Source organism: Pteronotus mesoamericanus, unplaced genomic scaffold (genome assembly GCF_021234165.1).
Source record: "Pteronotus mesoamericanus isolate MK-2021 breed Mesoamerican mustached bat unplaced genomic scaffold, CSHL_Meso_final contig_220, whole genome shotgun sequence".
Taxonomy (NCBI): Eukaryota; Metazoa; Chordata; class Mammalia; order Chiroptera; family Mormoopidae; genus Pteronotus; species Pteronotus mesoamericanus.
In genome coordinates, this window is record NW_026555091.1 from 3,976,749 (window position 1) to 3,997,384 (window position 20,636).

Consider the following 20,636-nt stretch of genomic DNA (forward strand, 5'->3'; position numbering starts at 1 on the left):
GGAAACCCAAAGACAACCAGGGAAACAAAAGAAAGGACCTAGAGGAAATTTCCACCTCTGACACCCACAGCTATAGCAAACAGCAAGCACAGGCTAACACTCCCTAGCCAGATAAACTTGAAACCTCATTCTGAAGGCCTGTTTATCTCAGTTCCTCTTACCCGATGCATCACATCCAACCCTTAACCAAAAAATTACAGTTGCCATCGGAGCAGAAAGCAACAGCGAACCCCTCACACAGCAGCTACTGAGCTCTGCACAGTGAAGGTAAAACAAATGCCGCATTAAAGGGGAAGCTTGCTCAGCGACAGGAGACAGGAGGTACCTTGTCACAGAACACAGAACACGTACCCAGCATTTATGTATTTAACTAGCACAGAGAGACACAAACATGGGACAATGTGGAGGGAGAGAGAGCCAGTTGGGAGAAAGAACAGGAACGTATCACTAGGTCTAAGGCAGGACAGTGAGTGCTGGCTCTGGCATTGCTGGTACACTCGCTGGTGAGGACTCGCCCACAGGTGCAGCTGGGTGCAGTTCCTAACCTTCTAATTCACACTGGGGCTGCGGTCCGTGGTGGATCAGCTGCACGCTGTTCATTATATTGCTCGTTTTATTTTCTCTCAAGCAATCGCCGTGTTTTTAAAACCTCACTGAGCTTTTTCTTTTAAGATTTTATTTATTTATTTTTAGAGAGAGGGGGAGGGAGAGAGAAAGAGAGCAACATCAATGTGGGAGAGAAACATCAATTGGCTTCCTCTCCAACATGCCCCCAACCCAGGGACCCGGCCCGCAACCCGGGCGTGTACCTTGACCCGGAACCAAGCAGGTGACCTTTCGCTTTGCAGGACAACACCCAGCCCACTGAGCCACACCAGTCAGGGCTAGTCTCACTGAATTTTCCTGTTTAAAAAAATCAACACAATAACAGCAAAACAAAAAACCTGGCCCTCATACTGGGTCAGGCTGGTAGGAAAGGAGGAGGAACAGACAACTGCTGTGTTTAGACCTGCTCTGGATTTCAAGAACTGAACCCAGTCCCCAAAGAACTCGGTGGTGGGAACGCAGAGCTCATGCAGGGCTGTAGCCAGGAGTCATTAACGCGCGTGGAACCTGCCTCCCTCAGAGGACGGTTCCCTTGGGAGATAATAGCCAAGCCGATATCGAACAATGATCTCATCCCCAGGCTTGAAGCAATCCATTCAAATTGTTGGCTCAGCTGTCACACATGCTGCCTTCCAGCGCAATTAGTAAATCTAATCACATACATTCACACTCTCAAGAGGTCCTGATTGTTTGGCAGTGACAGTTGGATAGTCATAATCAACGAAATTAATGCCACTATTTTTAAAACGTGGAAAAAAAATATCTGTACAGAAAAATAAGCCCCCAAACGGTGAACCTGGGTCAAAGAACGAATAAAAATAAAAGGAAGAAATAAAGTATTTAAATGAATTATTAGACAAAGAGTCACTTTAAAGTCCCGGCACGGCTGTGCCTTGGGTCCTTGTTATTCTAAATGGAGTCTGTGCTCCAGATAACCTAGAAGGAAAACGTCACTCAGAAATAAATAAATAAATAAATAAATAAGGGCTTCTTTACACGAAACTTGTGTTTAACTGGCAACATGTAATTTCATTTTAAAAAAATTAGGAGCAATTGCTGTTGAAGCCATTTCGGGGACAAGGGGAGGGGAGGATCTGTCAGCACTATGGGAACAAAAAGTGATGGGCCACCAAGCTTTGTTCCAACCATTTGCTTCATAGTGAAGTTTAATTACACGTTATACACTGTCCTGTAATTATGTCGCCTGGGAAACTGCTCATTTCCCTCCTTGAAATGTTAGAAGTTCCCTAATTTACTTTAGAGACTCGGCAGTGCCTCCATCGGCACCCGCCTTAGTGCACGTGGGATATTTGGCTCCGGCTTCCGTAACATGCAGGCTGGTGGGCAGTGGGCGCCCTGGCGTGGCCTCGCGTGCAGTGCAGAGGGCCGGCTGTGCTGAGGTCCCCAAGAACTCGGGTCCAGTGTATTTATAATACGACCCGATGGCTTTTTTTTTTTTTCCTCTTGAAAACTAGCTTCTTTTTTTTCTCTTGAAAACCTACAACAGGAGAATTTGAGATGCGTGCCACTCCTTTTCCCTGCTGTTGGGAGGCTGAAATTGAAGTCCTTCATTCTCAATAAGAGAATAAACACAGAACAAAAGATAAAGCACCTGCTCTCTGGGAGTTGACACCAAAAATGGAAAGACAACAAACACTGAGCACATAAATATGAAACCCCCAGGAGATGGAACGTTAATCGAGTGAGACTTGATGAACTGGGGAAAAGAAAAGGCAAGGAAACAACTGAGCACCTACTGTGTGCATTCAGAATTTTCCAAAGGTCACTGAAGACCACCTGTTCAGTGGTCACTAACTCAAGTCCCGTGGGTACCAGGCAGATAATTAGAGCGTGGGAAGCACCCAGACAGAGTATAGCAGGCAGTTCTGGCACCAGGTTATTTGGGGAGACAGCGGATACCCTGCCTACTGGGCCAACTGAGCACAACACATTCACTGGACTCATTTGAACGGCGGCTGCAACCCCTCGGTGAATCTACACATGCCTCTGAGGCATGGCCTTTGAACACTGGAAGCAGACTGGTTTTAAATTTAGCTCTGGCCCTTCCCTAGCTGTGTGATCCTGGGCAAACCACACAACCTCTCTGGGTGTCCATTTCCTCCTCTGTCAGATGAAACAATGCCAGTGCCAACTTTATGGTGGCCGTTGTAACAAATTATTAAAAGTGTTTAGCGTAGCTGTGCTCTCACAGCCAGCTCTGTGCTTGCTATTAACAACGTTTATAATAGAAGAGGAAAATTGAAAAGTTCCCCCCAAATGGCTTTGAACTTGAGGTAGACCTCAATGGGCACAGAGATCTGTGTGCTGGAAGGACAGGGTACAAAGGCTGCCTTATCTTCCCATCTCTGGAAGCCCTGAAGATGATAAATAATGTATGTTCTTAAAGTTTAAGTCTTAGCACATGCAACGGTCCCCAGACGGTAGCATCTCTCCCACCGAAGAGGGCTGTGGTGTGCCCTCTTCGGTGCCACCTGAAGAGCCAGACCTCCCGTGTCCCACTGCCATGTTCGGGTCTAAACCAATATTTTTCCCAACTATGTTTAAAAACTATTGTTTGCTATGTATGCATGAGGAGGAGGAAGAATCCATTTACATGTTTTGTAGTAGTATACACATACTTTAAATTCTTCTTCCTTTCATAAAATGGCTATAATAAAAGAACTTGAAAAAAACAATTCTTAGGCTCAAACATCTGTTTTCCCCCATAATCTACTTTATTGATATATTATTAGGTTTTGTTCTGATTTGGTATAGTTTCAGGAGCACTCCTGTGTCCTGGCTCACAAGCGCACGAGACCATTGTAATCTACGTTATTTTAAAAGGAATTTCTATTCCCCCCTCATGAAATTCATTACCTTCTATCACAGGCACCCACTGTGCAAAGATATTCCAACTAGATGAAATGTTCACCATAAATTAAGCGGTACGCTGAGGCAAGAACAGCAGGGTACATAAAGAACAAGTCTGTTCCAGAATCTTCTTTTTATTTTGTACTGGAAGCCTCAACATTGTATAAATTCTGTCGTTAGTTGGGTAACAGCTTCACTAAAAACACTAATTTGAAAGAACATAAGCACCCCTATGTTGATTGCAGCACTATTTACAATTGCAAAGATATGGAAGCAGCAAGTGTCCATCAATAGGTGAGTGGATAAAAAAGCTGTGGAACATTTACACAATGGAATACCACTCAGCCATAAAAAAGAAGAAAATTTTACCCTTTGCAACATTATGGGTGGACCTGGAGAACATAATGCTAAGTGAAATAAGCCAGTCAGACAAAGACAAAAACCGTATGATTTCACTCAAATGTGGAATCTAACGAACAAACTGAACTAACAAGCAAAACAGAGAAAGACTCGTAGATGGAGAGCAGGTGACAGCCGGTCAGGTGTGGGGAGGTGAGGGGCTGGAGGGACTGAGCAAACAGGGAAAAGGACTCATGGACACGGACCACAGGGAAGTGATCTCTGGCGGGGAGGGGGGTATAAGGAGACTAAATGGTAATGGAGAAAATGTAATAGAGATTCTGTTAAAAATGCATTTTGTTGATGACACAGCATCTATCGAAGAAAGAGGAGACCCGTGTAAGGGGGGTCAGGCCTGTTCTAATAGCACAGACCCGGCACCAGGACATTTCTCTAAAAAGTGGGGCCATTGTATAAAATTAGGCCACTGGGAAAGGAGGCAAGTGCTAAGCGATTCTGATCCAGTTAAACACTGATATAAAACAGTGAAATGTGGGCCTGCTCAATGTATTGTGGAAACTGGAAAGAAGTAAAGCTTTTATGACTTTGTAGATAAGTCCAGGATGGGTCATATCTAAAAATCCAGAAGTTAACAAAACGATCCCAAAGGGGGAAAACAAAGGAACAGAAAACAAGATCAAACAAAACTAAAGTAAACTAAACATCCTACTCTCCTCCTTTGCTCGCAGTTCTAACTCCTGGAATCTAAGGACCAGACCCTGCCTTTCTTGCTGGCCACCACGTCCAGGGAGCGTGGCACCGCCTGGCAGAGGGTAGGTGTTTGATAGCATTTCCTGAATGAGTCAGCAAGTGACTACACGAGAAAGGGACTTCTCTTCCTTCAGCTAGATGCTTTTTAGCATCTGAGAAGATGAACTGTTTTTGTTTTCTGTGTGACTTTGATTTTCCTCAGGAAAAAGGACAGAAGCAATAAAAGAAACATCTCCTTTGCATGCCTTTGGCTGTTATTGTCGCACCGTGAAACAGCTTGTGTGACATTCCAGGGTCTGGGGTTACACACAGCACGCTTCTGTCTGGCGTTAACACCACGAGGGTGCTGGCCGACGGACAATGGGTCCTGAACCTCCCCAGGTCTCCTGAAGGACTTCTGCATATTGCTGCTCAGGTCACTAGTGTGCAGTCTGGAAAGGCTTGCAGAGATACCTTCGACAGGCTCATTTATTCCTTTACACAATTTAAAATCATTTCAGTGTCAATCAAACATTTGGTAACAGGGTGATATACAGGGAAAAGACAACCTTGCTTTTCAAAGCATGTACAGCCTCATAAAGACAATGTGATACTGCACATAAAGTCTGTAATAGACAGGGACGGGGTGGGCGGGATGCGGCCTCTCCTCCTTTTAAGGATGATTTCTGATCCTGCTAGATTTAGGAAGATCGCAACTGAATACAAATGCTGCTTGACGGTCCCGCAGTTTTCCATGTTTTCTCACTACTCCTCCTTGGTTTGGTCCCCTTTCCCTCCGTGTCAAGGACAGACCTGTCGTGTGCATCCCACTCGAAGCCCAGGGGCAGAAGGCTTCAGGCTGGCAAGAGCCTGAGATGTAAAGGCCAAAGACATTGGTCCAAATTCCACCTGCCAACCGGCTGTCTGACCTAGAGGAACTCTCTGCTCCTCTTCGAGTCCAGGTCCCAAATCTATAAAATGGTGATAAAAATGCTTATATCACAGGCTTTTCTTGAAAATGAAGCTAATTTATAGAACATTTCTCGTATGTTACCCAACCCACACTAAGTACTCATCTTCTCTGATCAAACAAGGGATGAGCATTATTCTGATGAAGAATTCGCTTCATCCTGAAACCACTCTGCTAGTTGCTGCATTTTTCTTGAGTATGTTTTAGGGTTCCACTTCCACCTCAGAGCTGGCCATCGTGTATGTGGGAACCTTAGGTTCCCTTGCCCTCCCTTCCTACTTTGTGTCTGAAACTCGGCTCCCCCAATAGTATGAACCTTGAACCCAATGAGAACCAAGTCATTTGGGTTTCTCTGGAGGTCCCAGTGAATAATTAAACAGAGCAAGGATGCATATTGTAAGTCTAAAGGTTTTACTTCCAGTGGAGACACTAAGCTTGTCAGTACAAAAAGAACAACAACAAAAAAGGCAAAGCCACGCCATGCTCAGTGCGTGTCACTGTCCTGTCTGTAGACTAATGAGAGCAGGACCGCGGGGGCAAGCCCTGCGCCTCACAGACGGGCCGTGGTCGGGGGAGCCGGGAGAAGCGTCTGCAGGAGGGGCAGAGGCACGCATGCCCAGAGGCACTAAGGCCCAGAAGGCTGAAGTCAGGCAAGGACTCCCGAGGTGACCCCGGCACGGGGGTGCTGCTCTGACTCACAATCCCTCCTCGCGTTCTGGGCCCATCCACGTGGGGGTAATTCAATTACATCCACAACTCACGTCAGTGCCCAGCTACGGAGTTTATTCAAAGCACGCATGCAAAACCAGGCTGCCCGTCAATAAATTCATGTTCAAAAATATACCTCCAGGTAGTAAGTGCTAACAGCACAAAGGCCAGGATTCTAGGATGATAAAAAATAAATTGATCATTGGCAAGAGACCCTTTAAAAAGAAACTAAACAAACTCTTTACTCACTTAACTAACAGGAAATTACGAAAACCCACTCTGTGGCAGGTTCCGCAGGAGATGGGCTTGCAGGCCAGCGCTGATCCCCGACACAGGACTCGGTTCAGAAAGGGCCTCCCAGCCGCGGTCATGGAGTGGGTTCAAAGGGACCAGGACTTCGAACACACAGAATGTGGCGCCTACGTGGACTTGATCTCTGCTGCCCTCCCTCACTGCCTGCTGGACACGTCCGCCCACAAAGGTGTCCCACATGCATACCACGGTCTGGGGGCTCCGCAGGAGCACCCCCGTACAGCGCTGCACTTTTTCACTGAGGACGCTGCCGTCCGCCCATTGGCTCAAGCCAGCCATCTCCCTCTGTCTTCCTCGGAGACGGTCCAGTTCATTTTCGCTCCGAAATGAATCGTTCAAGCTGCTTCTCCCCAGTGTCACTGCCACCACCCTAGTTCGGATTACTGTCACTTCTCCGTAATTTCCCAAATTTTATTTTTGCTGCTAGTTGCAATTTCTCACATTTGTTTCCTGGCAGGAGAGTGATGTTTCTAAAAATAACTCTCATCATCTTTATTTAACACACTTCAGAAATTCTTCACTGCCTTTAGGTTCAAGTCCAAACACCATCCTGTAGCTAAGAGATTCCCCGGGAACTAGCCTCCTTCTGCCTCTCCAGCCGGGGTCCACAGTAGCCCTCCCTCCTGCAGACACGCTGTGGACTATTTTTGGTTCCCTGGACAAAGCACATGCCTTCTGCCTTTGCTCACCGTTTCCCCCTGCTGGGAGTACTCCTCCACCCCGCTTCCCTTCACTCAATGAACCAGAACTGTCCAATAAACCTTAGAGTAGGTACCACTTCCTCCAGGAAGCTTTCCCGATTGGACCTCCACACCTGTGTTGATGACTCTCCTCTGGGTCCCCAATTTCCCCACCTCCCCAATCAAAATACATTCCCAGTTGACTCAGAAAGTCCCTGATACTTACCTCTTCCTCCTACCCCGACCCTCTTTCCCATTCCTAGACAGTAAGCTTCTCAATGACAGGATTCAGGAGCAACTTGGTCCTTGGGGAGCCCCCGTCCCCTAGCTCATTGAGGGACATCGGATGGTTATCTAGTAAATCTGTACAGCCTGAGGGACCGAAAAAAAGATCCACAGGCAGAGCCCTGGGGATCACAGTCTTTTGATGGTCAGGCAAAGGGAGCAAAACGCACCAGAGAGACTAGGAGAGAGGCAGCCAAGAGGAGCAAGACAGGCAGCAGGAGAGAACAGTAGGTGGTAAACAGAGGCCAGCGAGGATGGGAGGGCGGCTGAGATGAAGGCGGACAGGGACGCCTCAATTCCCTTCCGGACGGGGACGGGGGCCGCCAGGGCGCAGGGTGCGGCACAGTGCGTGTCAGGCGAGTCAGAACAAGACACCCAGGACAGCCTGGGGACCTGCGAAGGCACAGCGTTTGAACCAGCGCGACGGCGGAGGGGGAGTCCGGCTCGAAGAGGGAACGCCTGCACCTGCGAGGCAAGTGTGTGTGACGATTCGCTTTAAAAATCTCACACACAGATCTGCCTGGCAAGGGGGTGGTGGGGCCGTGTCCGGGCACAGAACAAGTGTTTACTGAATGGCAGCGAGAACTAATAAACAAATCACGGCATTGAGACAGGAAATTTCCCTGGTCAAAAAAACAAACAACAACAACAACAACAACAAAACCCAGCAAATTTTATCGAAATGTAAACTTAGCAAAAAGAACCCATTTTATGCTTCCGAAGAGACGGCTCAGCCCATAGATCAACACTTAATGAGCTGTCTGAGCTATTTTCAGTATCTGTGCCACACTTTCGCAGTCACCACAAAGCCTTCCTGCGGAACGTCTCGGACCGCGTATCTGCTGCCGTGGCCTTGTCCGTACGCACAGCGTTAGCCTCCCATCCCGTCAGATTCAAAGTCAGGTGGGGCACAGAAAGGGACCTTTTAGAGAAAATAATGAGAGTGGCAGTTATAGGAATGTGTAACCAATAAGTAACAGGGCACGGGGGCCAAAAGGGCTATACTTTAAATAAGCAGGTTCTTTTTTTTTAAAAATCCTCACCCAAGGATTAATTTTAGAGAGAGATGGGGGGGGGGGGGAGGGAGGGAGGGAGAGAGAGAGAGAGAGAGAGAGAAAGAAACATCCATCAGTTGCCTCCTATACACACCCCAACCAGGGATCGAGCCCACAACCTAGGTACGTGCCCTGACTGGGGATCAAAACTGCAAACTTGCGGTCCATGGGACAATGCTCCAACCAACCGAGCCACCTGGCCAGGGCATAATAAATAGGTTCTTCCTTTAAGTCCCTATTACATATAAAGTTCCATCAGGTTTCCAGCATATCATTGCACTTACAACAGTTTAAAGAATGCATTGAAGAAAATGGGCTTAAAACATTCAATTATTTTTCATAAAACATATGCTTCTTATGCAATTAACAATATATTCAGCACCAATGAGCTCTAATTTTAGAAACATTCATCCACAAACATTAATCATTAATTCTAAATTCAATTTCTACATGGCTTCTTCTCACACACAATTCTTCCAGGCTATACTACACGGTATCTCAAAAATATTAATTGACTCCTAGAGAGCAGATTACATTCCTAGAAAAAAAAAATCTGTGCAATAAATATATACACATTACAAGCCAAATAAAACTTTAATTAAAAAAATGTTTCTTCACCAGGTATGTAAATCCAACCATCATGCTCTATGTCGTAAACTTATACAGTGGTGATATATATCAATTATTTCTCAATAAAACAGGAAGAAAACAATTTCCTTATGGAAGACTGCATTTCTGGCCAAGCACCTGATCTCACATGTGTCAGAGAAACGCATAAAATCCTTCATATAATCAAATTACAAATAATATTTCAGTAGACGTCAAAACTTATCAAATTGCACATATAGAAAAATTCATCAGGCCAAAATATAGCGCCCGCACGGATTCCAAAGCCTGGCTTGACTTTTTCCAGGGGCCGCTGCTGGGTAGGACAGTTTTTCATTGTGAAGATTGTCCCTGCATGACAGGTTTGGGCCAGTGGCCCCCATAGGGCATGGTGACAACCAAAGGAACTCGCCCACACATTTCCAAATGCCCGCCAGGGGAACACTGCCCCCTTGTTCAGGCAAGAAATTTTAGCCCAGACCAAAAGGAACTGCCCACATTCACATCCCTAGACAACCACGGTGCTGGGTCCCCAGAGCCAATGCCACCACAAGGGATGAAGAGAAAACACAAGGCTAGCAGACTCCCCTTATTCTAATTTCAGCCCTACTCTTCCAGCGTTAGACAACTCATTCATCGCTGTCTAAGCTGCGATCCAGCCATCCTTCTAACTGCCCGCAAGGTCTCCCGTCCCTTCATTCCCATCCTACTCCTGGCCAATCTCGAACTGGTTACACCTCGCCCGGAGGACAGGCATCAGGGTCAGCACGAATCCAGGAACGCCAGTGTGGCAGCCTTCTCTGTCACTGTCCCTACGGTCCCCTTCATCCTCCCTGGGTCCCGCCCACAGCTGCACTGCCCAATCAGCGGGCAGCATCTTCTACTCTCCCTCTGCTGCACCCACAAAGAAATCTACCTGGATAGCTGGAGCCTCCCCTGCCCCCGCCCCGGTCCCCAGCTCTCACGTTCTTCTCTTTCTGTTCAGCTCCTTGTATCCCCAGCATTGTGCCAGACGGAAACAGGACCAGAGAGAGTCCTGCGCCTCTTCAAGACGTGGAAGAGTCCAAGAGTCTCCACTCAAGCTGGAGCCCTGCAGCTTTTTGGTAGAGAGTTCATTTCCCTTCCCTGTTATTTATGTCTAAGAACTTTAGTCATAATTAAATATTGAACCACATAAAACAGTTTCTCAGGATTACTGTATTTTTAAATGTCATCATATGGAAAGTACTTAGAGGTTAAAAGTCTATACTTCATTGCTCCTGATTGATTTTATTTCAATTTTTCCTTGACAGAGTAATGAAGGCCAAAAATCTGGGGCCACCCATCTCAAGGGAGTACGGCCACACCTGTAAGTTTGAAACTCAAGGTCAGCAGGAAATCGGGACCAGCTTGGGGGGACTGCAAGCTTACCCGGATGTAGGCGTCCTGGTGCTGCTTGGCGAAGTACAGCATGTTGTCCAGGGCTAGCATCCCGGGCGGCGTCTGGGTGAAGTCCATGGCTGGGTTCACGTGATTCTGCGGTAAGAACAAAATGTTGGATCAGCTTCCTTCCTCAGCAGGCCTGGCCGACCACCAGAGGTCTGGCTCCCCTCCTCCAGACCCGAGTGCCACAAGGCAAACTCCAAATGATCAAGGAGGAGGGACATGTTTTATCTCCATGGAAACCTGTTGGGGTGGCGGTGGCGGGGGGGTTCTCTCTCGAGGTGTGGCCAGACCAGCTTTCACACCTGGGGTTAGGAGAGTCAGCTGGAGGTCGAAGGATAGGATTATTCTTAGATGTAGCAATGCAGGAAAAAGAACATAATGTGAAAACTGAGTTTCTGGTGGCTGTGCTGCCCGTGGAGCCAACAGCCACTGGGGAGAAAGGTCGACCAGGGATGGGGCCGCGGCTCTGCCTCTGACATTTCTACACCTTAGCTTCCTCACGCCCCCAGGGGACAGTACAGTGTGACCTCTGGTGCCTGGAATTTGTGAACCGTCCAGAGTTACACGACTGCAGGCCTCTGGGCACAGACTCTTGATGAAAAAAGCTCTGTCCACAGGGTCCTGACGCCTGCCTGCTCTCGGGGAGTGATCTGGCCCGTGGTCACCTTCCACGGGGTGGAAACCAGGAAGCCGAGTAACAGTTGCAGACATGCCCAGCAAGGTCTCCACATGTTCAAGGTCACCCAGCAAACACACAAGACTCCTGTCCACTCTCCAGCGCTAATTGTCAAAAATGATCACTAATATCTGCCCTGAAAATCCGTATCTGAATGGTGGATGGTTTAAGAGAGCTCAGTATTTTGTTAAAGAGCTAAAAAGGAAATGTTAAAGAGAAGCTGCTTTTATCCCATAAGATAGGTAATTTGTATGAAGCTACATATTTTTGTTTTGTTCCTAAATACTCCTTAATAAGCAGCTCAGCTCTCTGATTTGCCAGGGAAATTTTGGTTAACTGTAATTTTTTTTCTAAATCAACTTCTGAAAGGCCTTTTTGTTCACTTGCTCAAGGTTCAAACAACCCACACTTTTGTATGTTATGTAAGAGTGTATGGAAGCTGTCTCTCCCACACTGATGAAAATTTTGAAATAAAAGAATTTATGAGCTAACAAACAACAAACTGCTGGCCACAGTTCCAGTTTTGAGAACATCCCTGTCAACAACTGTACAGCAAGTTAAGTCAGTGCAGTGACTTCAGTATTTTAACTTAGCATTTTTTTCCTGATTCCTTTATTAGGATATCGGAAAGTTTTTAAAATAGCAAAGTATCATCACTTATAGTAAGAGAGAGAGATCTCATGACATAAATATAATTGTAACAAAAATGCAATTCACTGGACATATCAAATGCAGGGGACTTCAGCTTTAACCTGATGTTTCCTGGAGTAAGAAGGTCAGGTTCGTATTCAGCAGTGGGGGGAAATCAAAATGCTGGAAATAAATGATAAATTTTTGTCTAAAAAGTGACTTGCGATTAAAGACTTAGTCATATTTTTCAATTCTTTAGAGGAGAACAGTGGAACTTCTCCCATTACACATAAATGTACTATTTTGACTTCGATCCATTAGATTTTCATGAACATAAGCAACATTTAAAAAAATTATCTGCTGAGTATTTTCATGTTTTTCATGTTACTGTCTCATCTAGTAAACAGGCAGTGGGCACTACTGTCCCCAATTTATTACTGAGGAAACCTCAGCTCCAGTAAGATTACCACCAGCCCATTTAGTACTGCTACCATTTGCTTTAGTACTGCTAGCATTTAGGCTCTACAAAGCCTGAGAAAAGTTTATTTGAGAAAAATATAGGTTAATCAATATTAGCAGCTACCCAGCATGGTCCAGCCAACAAAGAAAAGTGTGTCAAATGGAAGAGAGAGAAACAAGGCATTTATTTCAGATCTATTTCTAGTGGTGGCCTGTGAGTCTCTTCCAAAAATAAATACCCAAAAAGGAAATCAAATGACAAAAATTAGTTGTTCTTCATCTAATTTGTACAACCCCCCAAAGCTATATGTTCTTGAAGCTGACCAAGGAGAAGGTCCCCTCGGCTCAAGAGTCAGCAGTCGTGTTTGAGTTGGCTCCCAGGGTCCCCTTGAACCTTCTTCTATCAGTCATACCCCCCTTAGGCACACACTGGGGACACCAAAGAGGACACTGCTACTTTCCAAAGGTCTACAGTTAAGAAACAATATAATTTATCTTTAGGATTCTTTTAAAGAAACTTAGCGCTATTTAGCAAATAGTCCCAATAAAATAATGCCTGTGTTGTGCCAGGCATTCTGCAAAGCACCTTGTACCTGCCAACTCTTAATCCTCATAAAACTCCAAAAAAGTAGGTTCTATTATTGTTTCCCATGACAGAGAAAGAAACTGAGGCACTGGGTGTCTGGGGAGCTGGCCCAAAGTTTAGAGCCAGATTCTGACCACCCCATTTACAATTGTGTCAAAAAAATTCCTCGGAATAAATTTAATAAAGAATGTAAAAGGCCTGTACTTGGAAAATGATGAGACACTGAAGAAAGAAACCGAAGAAGGTACAAAGAAGTAGAATGAGATACACTGCATTCATGGATAGGAAGAATTAACATTAGTAAAATGTCCATACTACCCAAAGCAACCTATGGATTCAATGCAAATTCCTATCAAGATACCAATGGCATATTTCACAGAACTAGAACAAATATTCCAAAAATTTAAATGGAACCACAAGAGACCATGAATAGCCACAGCAATCTTGAGAAAAAAAGAACAAAGTTGGAGAAGTCACACTGTCTGATATCAAACTATATTACCAAGCTACAGTCATCAAAACAGCATGGTATTGGCATAAAAACGGACATATGGATCAATGGACCAGATCGGAGAGCCCAGAAACAAACTCACACCTTTACGGTCAATTAATATTCAGAGTACAGACTCTTAACCAGGATTTTAGTGCCACGTTGTTGAAGTTCACAAAGATGTCCAATGCAGAGGTTCTTCACTGTTGCGGTTCTCAGTCATTACTCACTCAGGCAAAGTGGGCGTCTGTCCATGCTTTGTAATAAAAGCTGCAATTTCTCCATCCCACCCAGACATAACAGACCTAAGTCTCTCTCATGTTCAACAAGCCATTTCTGTTGTCTGTGACGAATAGGCTGCTACTAAAGCAAAGCCACTCAGAAAATTTCCTTTCATTTTCTGGAACTTGCCCTAAATTACGAAGGATCACCATTGTTCAATGACAACAAATTATTCTCTCTCTCTCCCACCCCCAACTCCAGCTCCCATTTTCCCAGCTCCTCGTCCCTTGAAATTATTGCTTCCTTCTTCTCTTTTGGTTTTAATAGCCAGAGAAATCACCTTACAACCACGAATTTTGATCGCAGGAAGACTAAGAATTACATGCTGCAAGATTAGGAAGCTTTCTACATGGTGACAAAAATACTCTGAAAACCTGGCAAGGCCAACAGTCCCCCCTCCTCACTTCCTTATTTATGAGATGCTTTGGATACACATTTATTTTCTTCCCTTGTTCCGTGATATTTCTTCCACCTGTCTTGAAATAGAAACTGCGTGCGCTTTGATAAATGGCTTGAAATTTTCCCTTGTTTTACGGCAAAGTCTGCGTACCATTCTGCATCCTTCTGAAATGCCATTTGTTAGTTGCTGCAGAAATGCTGCTCCGTGAATCACAGCCGACAGGCCCTCAGCCCCTGCAGAAAGGGGCCTGGCTGCCTCCCTTTCTGAAGCACCGGGGTTCTTCACTTTGGGGAATGACACGCAATGCTGAAGACAGGACAGTTTATTTTTGTATAGTGAGCACGCAAGGATGTATTTTGGATGTCGTGTTCTGGAATTCGTCTCTCTTCGGTGACCCATGTGTCAGTTTTTTAGCTGAAATATTTCAGTGACACATCTATGGTGAGGTTCAAGGTCTAAGGAAGAGAATCGTTCAAACCGTTCCAGGGTCAAACGCCAAGGCCGCTGGAGAGCTGGAGCGGACCGCAAACGTAACCTAGAACAGTCGCCTTCTCTTTTAGACAAGAAAACTGAGCCCCTGGTGGAAAGCTCAGGTGTGAGCAGGCACCCACACCTGCTGCAGGGCTTGTTATGGCCCCCACCACCTGGCTGGATGGGGCCCCACAAGCTGCATCCCTGACAAATTCCCAGGGGATGCAGGCGCTGCCAGGTGGAGACCGCACCTCGAGATTCAAGGGCGGCTAAGCTGGCCCGTCGCAAATAACACAGGAAATACCAAAGTCAGATCTGGAACCTACGCCCACCAATTCCTCAAGTCCCATGCAGCGTCTACCGCGGCAGGCTTTGAACCCCTGGCTCTAAGTTGCAAAGGCATTTTCAATACACTTGCTGTTTATCTCCTTGGTGCTCTGGCCTCTCCCTGGGAAAGCAGACTCCTTTGTTCAGAAAAAGGAATTAGAATTTGAGAGCCTTTCACTTCTCCTGCTTGGGTGTCTGACAAAAATAATATGTATTAGTAGCTTCACGGGGAAGGCAGGAAGCTGTCATCAGTCAATATTTTCTGGCCTTGAATGCTTCCTGGCTAGGGGAGCAGCGTTGCGAAGCCTGAATGATTTTTGAACGATCTGTGTTTTTCAATTACCAATGTCACGCGAGTCCTCCATTAGTGCGGATGATAATAAAGAGCTGATTACAATAATGCCTGCCAGGTGGTGTGTCATGGGGAAAAGCTTGGAGAATTTAGGAGTTAATATTTGTGTAGTGTGAATGCCTACATTTGCGGAACAAATACAGCATTAAAAGCCACCTTTAAAGCCAATCACACTGACTGCATATTCATTCAGTCTACGAAAAGCTGTATCGGGGGTATTTTTTGCGGCTAGTGCTTTCAGGTCATTTTCTCCAAGGGCAGGCTGAGCACTTGGGAGCTCTGTGCAACCTCACCCGCCTCCACTCCTCACCCCCCGACCCAGAAGAGAGGGGTATGCGGGCATCTTCACCGACTCCCTAGAAGAGCAGTTATGAACCTTGGATGCCCTGGAAAACCCCCTGGGGGAGCCTTGGAAAACCCTGGTGGGCAGGCTGTACTCCGAACCAGTTAACGGAGGGGTTCTGGGTTTGGGAACCAAGCAACTGGGGTTTTAAAGCTCCCCAGGGGACCCTGATGTCCAGTCAGGGTTGAGAGCACTTTCCCCAATCAGTGGGCCTCAAATTTGGGCATGACCAGAGTCTCCTAGGCGTCTGTTTGCTCAAACACGTGGCTGGGCCCCACCCGCCAAGTTTCTGATTCAGTGGGTCTGGGCTGAGGGCCAGGAATTTGCCTTCGTACAATTTCCCACATGTTGCTGGTGGTCTCTGGACTATCCTTTGAGGAACCACTGTTCTAAAGCCAGAGCCACCCCACACAAGAGTGGGCGAGGGATCCACGCCCACTAGCTGATGGCGTTGGAACCTTGATTCCCTCTTCCAAGTGTTGGGTTAGGTGGTGACTTTTATTGAAATGTGGGCTCTAGGTGGGCCCAGCTTTCTCTGAGTTGACAGGTGCTCAGCCCTCTCTCACCCAGCTTCTTCGCACATATGTCTGATTTTGTGACACCCTCTCCCAACGAGTCCTAGAAGCAGCCTTTAGAAATCTCTGGATTCTGGCCTTTGACTCTCTCCATTAAATTCAATAAAAATCAAGAGCTTGGATGAAAACAGAGCAACCATCCCATGAAACCTGACCTAAGGGTGGGCAAGATGGCGAAGAGCAGAAACATATCCGTCACCAGGTAGGACCAGCAATGGCAGGCACCGAGCCGGCACTCCAGATGCATGGTTTCATTTCATCTTCCCAGCTACCCAAGGAAGTGTGAGTGTTAATAACAAGGCAAATGTCCTTCTCTTTGCACAGATCAGGGTCAGAACTTGAGACCTGTACAAGATCACCGTTGGTAAGTGGCGAAGTCACCACTTCCATTCTGTAACTACGTTCCCTACGTAGGTTCAAAGGTCTTTGGAGAATAAGAAGGTTGGCCCCACTAGCAAGAAGTTTAGTTAGAGAAATGTAAAGTCTTGTAAGAAGATTTTTTAAAATTCAAGAACACATCTATGGAATAAGGGAAATCTGGCTTATGAATAATTTATGAGAGGTCAGCTCCTCGTCATTAAAACTTGGTTCTTTTAGGTAGAGCACAGAAGATCGGCATAAGAGAAATATCCAGGAAGATGCTAAGGGTTCGGGCCACCAGATGCTAAATGACCCCGTTGCCCCGCCGTGCCTCCCTCTCTTCTGGTCTCAAAACCTCTGCTGGTTCTCATTCCATTCACCCACCTGCTACTCCTTGACCTTCCACCAGGCTCTACTTTCCCTGGCCTGGGAAGCCCCCAATTAACCTTTTGGATAATATCTGTGGTTCGGTTAAGCTCTGGGACCTCTCTTCTACCCAGTGTCACTAAGGGAACCCCTCCCAGAGAACATTCTGCCCCCAGGAGAGTCCATGGCTGTTCGTAGTATGAAGAGCTGAGAGCTGGCACCCAGTCCCAGAAGAGTGAATTTCCTGAGGAGGGCTGTGGGCCCTGACATGCTGGGTTTCACTAACGGGAGCACAGGACAAAGAACGGAGGAGGTTCCCCGGACGGAGCCCGGGTCAGGCCACGGCACACAGATCTGGGGGCCGCTCTGACAGCCGACCCCTGTCACACAGGAAATCGCTCACAAAAGGGTGGCCAGGAAAAAGCAGAAATACCTGGACAGAAAGGTGTGTCAGGAAAGCTAGGGGAGATGCAAGGGGCGAGTGGTGTGTTGGAGGGGTCGGGGGGTGTTGTGGGTTGGACCACTGCTGTCGTTAGGCATCTGAAGAATCGAGATTATTCAGGCACAGAAAACAGGATTATCGGGGAGGCCCCTGTCCTTAGAATGACTGAGCGAGGACCGCTGGGCAGAGGAATGGTGTGCAGAGAACGGAAGGGCGGGCTCGGGAGCAAACAGCCTCAGAATGCCTCGCTGTGCCCGGTTCAATCTTTGTCTCATCAAATAATTTCGGACGTCTGCTACTATGAAGGGCACTGTGGGAGGAAGACATGACACATTTAAAACAAAGCAGTACTTGCCTTCAAGACACATCCGGGTCTCAGAAGTGAGTTGTTTAAAGTCTCAACAATACAGCTTTGAAGTATGGACACACATGCTCAGGTAGCAACTGCACGTGTGCACAATGGAAGATCTATCCATTGTATCTAAGATGCTGAATCTGAGGCCAGTTTTCGTAATTAAAAAATAACATCATCCTTAAAATTGCTTTTAAAAGGTTAGAAAAGGCTATGTACATGATGCCACGTCTACGACTCACGGAAATCTGGGTTCATTCCCTTGTCATCGTCCTGAAGAAGTGGGGCTGAGACTTGCTAAGAGGAGGAACTTGAACGCTGTTTATTTGGCATGGTGATTTAACAGTCAATACAATGAGTTAGCATAAAAACTCAATTAAAGAATGCCTTGGGAATTAATTCTCTTTAAAATGAAGCTGGTTATGCTTTGTTAAAGTCTTCATGAATAATGAAATAATGCTGTTGAGGTTTATAAAGATATCTGCACTTTTCCCGCCGAGCCGAGCACGCGCTGGATTCCGAATGACCCGGCCCCGTGGTCCAGGGTCACAACGCCCTGCTCTTTCCTCCCTTAGCCTCAGCTCCTTTGTCACCACTGCATTTAGGACCCCTTTTCTCCCACCTCTTGTCACTTTAAAACAGGATGGGAACCAGCAGTGGTCACGCGTAGTTGGTTTTCAGTCTCCCTTTTGCACCCATCCCCCAGAAGAACACAAGGTGGATGGGTGCGAAAGGGGCCAACAAAGGACACAGAGCACGAACCACCTCACTCCAGGGCAGACCTTGCTGGTCGTGAGGGTCCCCGGGCCCTCCGAGCCCCGCACAGCGCTCCAGGCAGCCCTGGGCAGCCCTGGGCAGGGCGGCCACCGCTGGCCTGGGAGACGAAGCCCCTCGACCCCGAGGGATCTGGGAGCGGGTCCGGCTGCAGCTGCTACAGAGGAACTCGCAGGCGACCACCGGGGCGCAGGGGCTTGTGGGCTGCAACCGCGGCCTCCCGAGGACCAGGCACCGCTGGCCCTCGCACGGCGGTGACGGTGACGGTGACGGGGCTAACCATGGGAGCAGCAGCGGACACATTGGTACCACGGATGCCAGGGACAGGCGTCCACCCGGAGGTCGCCGCAGCCCGGGGGCCAGGTCCAGCCCAGCACTTAGTTTTGTAAAGTTGTGAATTTAAAAGGGTTTTTTTTTTTACATTTTTTAGATTTTTTTTTTTAAATCCAGAGAAGAATCTGTGACACATGAATATTACATGAAGTTCACCTGCCAACATCCACAAAGAAAGCTTTATGGGAATGCAGCCAAGCCCACTGATTTACAGGTTGCCTGGAGCGGCTTTCACATACGGCCCCGAACCCCTAAAATATTTACCACCTAGCCTTTCGCAAGAACAGCAGCGTGCTGGCTCCTATTCTAAGCGCTCGTTCACATGGCAACTCGATGAGGTAAGGGTTAACAGCAAGTTGAAAATCTCTCCTAACAAAGAAATGCCAATGCTTTGCGCCCTGGACAACACCGTGACCCTTCTGTAAATGTTCGATGTTTTACTTCCCTGGATAAATATTGTAATGACTTGAAAGAGTCCCAAAAGCTTCCCTGGACAAATTCCATGGTCTGCAAATGTTATGCTGAAAGGAATGTTTTCAGTGGCCTGAGCCCCTCACTGAACACCCCGCCCTGCGTCTCTGGGTTCCTCCGGCCCTGCTGACCTAAGGCCAACCTCACAGGGGCCTTTGATGCTTTCAGATGGAAAAACTGCCTGCAGTTGGAACTCCGGGGACCCAGGGGATCTGGACGGGGGCTGTAAGGTTTCCTCCTTCCTTTCCTCGATGCAGCTCTTGTAAACAGCAAAGGCTGGCCTTTAACATTGGACACTGCGTCCACACAACAGAACAGGGAGAATTCTCATGCTTCTTTTAAAGATGAAGAAATTGAGATGGAGCGAGGTTACACATCTTGCCCATGTTCACACACCATTGTGCTGGGATTCGAACCCAGCAGTCTCAAGGCCCTGTTCTTAACTACTGTTGGCCAACTACACAATAGAAACATCACTTGATGGAATACATCACAGCTTTTAAAATCATTTCATAGAGTACTTAGTCATCACTCGTGAAAAAGAGAGGAATTCAAAACATATGTCCTACTCCAGAGAGAATTTCTATAAAAGTATATATTCTTTGTCAATGTACATTTTATATAGAGTATTCTCCATATATTCTTATTCCATACAATATATCAGTATTAGAAATAATCAAGATATAGACTTAGCATGTAATTATAATTTTTTAAATGCTTTCAAAACTAAAAGGAAATTTACCAAGTATTAATAGCAATTATTTGTGGTTTGTGAAGGAGATCTGTTTCCTACCCATCCATATTTTTCTTATGTTCTCTAATACATTTAGTTTGACTTTTTTTTTCTTCCAATTAGTCCTCTAACAAGAAAATAGAGAGCACCCTGTAAGAAGAGACACCATTTGGATTCACATCCTGGACCCTTCTCGAGCCCTTGCCAAAGCCTTCCCTGCAGGTCAGCCCCCAGCTGCAGCCGCGGGACGCTCCCCAGACCGAGGGGCTCGCCCCACGTGAGTCCCGTGCAGGCAGGTGACCAGCCTGGGCCGTGCAAGCCACACTGCAGACAGCGTGGGGTGAAGAGGGTTTCACTCAGGTGGACGCGACTGGGAAGAGGTCCTGTCTGGTCCGAGTCCTCGGAACCAGGGGCAATTCCACGGGCTGAGGCCTCCTGGGCTGTCGCAGGCCGCTCGCTCAGTTTGCCTTTAAAACAGGATGGGCACCGCAAGTTGAACCTGCCTGGGGACAGCCCTTTGCACTTCAAGGAACTCCCTTCGTCGTCCTGACCCTTTGAGCCACCCCCTCCTGAAGCCTGACAGTGGACGTGACACTTCATAGCTCAT

General features: G+C 46.9%; 1 protein-coding gene across 4 annotated transcripts in view; it reads right to left on the reverse strand.

Moving 5' to 3' along the window:
* The window catches only part of ELMO1 (engulfment and cell motility 1), a 456,019-nt gene that overhangs the window by 210,841 nt on the left and 224,542 nt on the right, over window positions 1-20,636 (reverse strand). For all 4 annotated transcript variants that reach the window (XM_054571360.1, XM_054571362.1, XM_054571359.1 and 1 more), the window contains one exon: window positions 10,593-10,697. In XM_054571360.1, coding sequence (XP_054427335.1) covers window positions 10,593-10,697 — 105 coding nt within the window. The remainder of the gene's footprint in view (window positions 1-10,592; window positions 10,698-20,636) is intronic.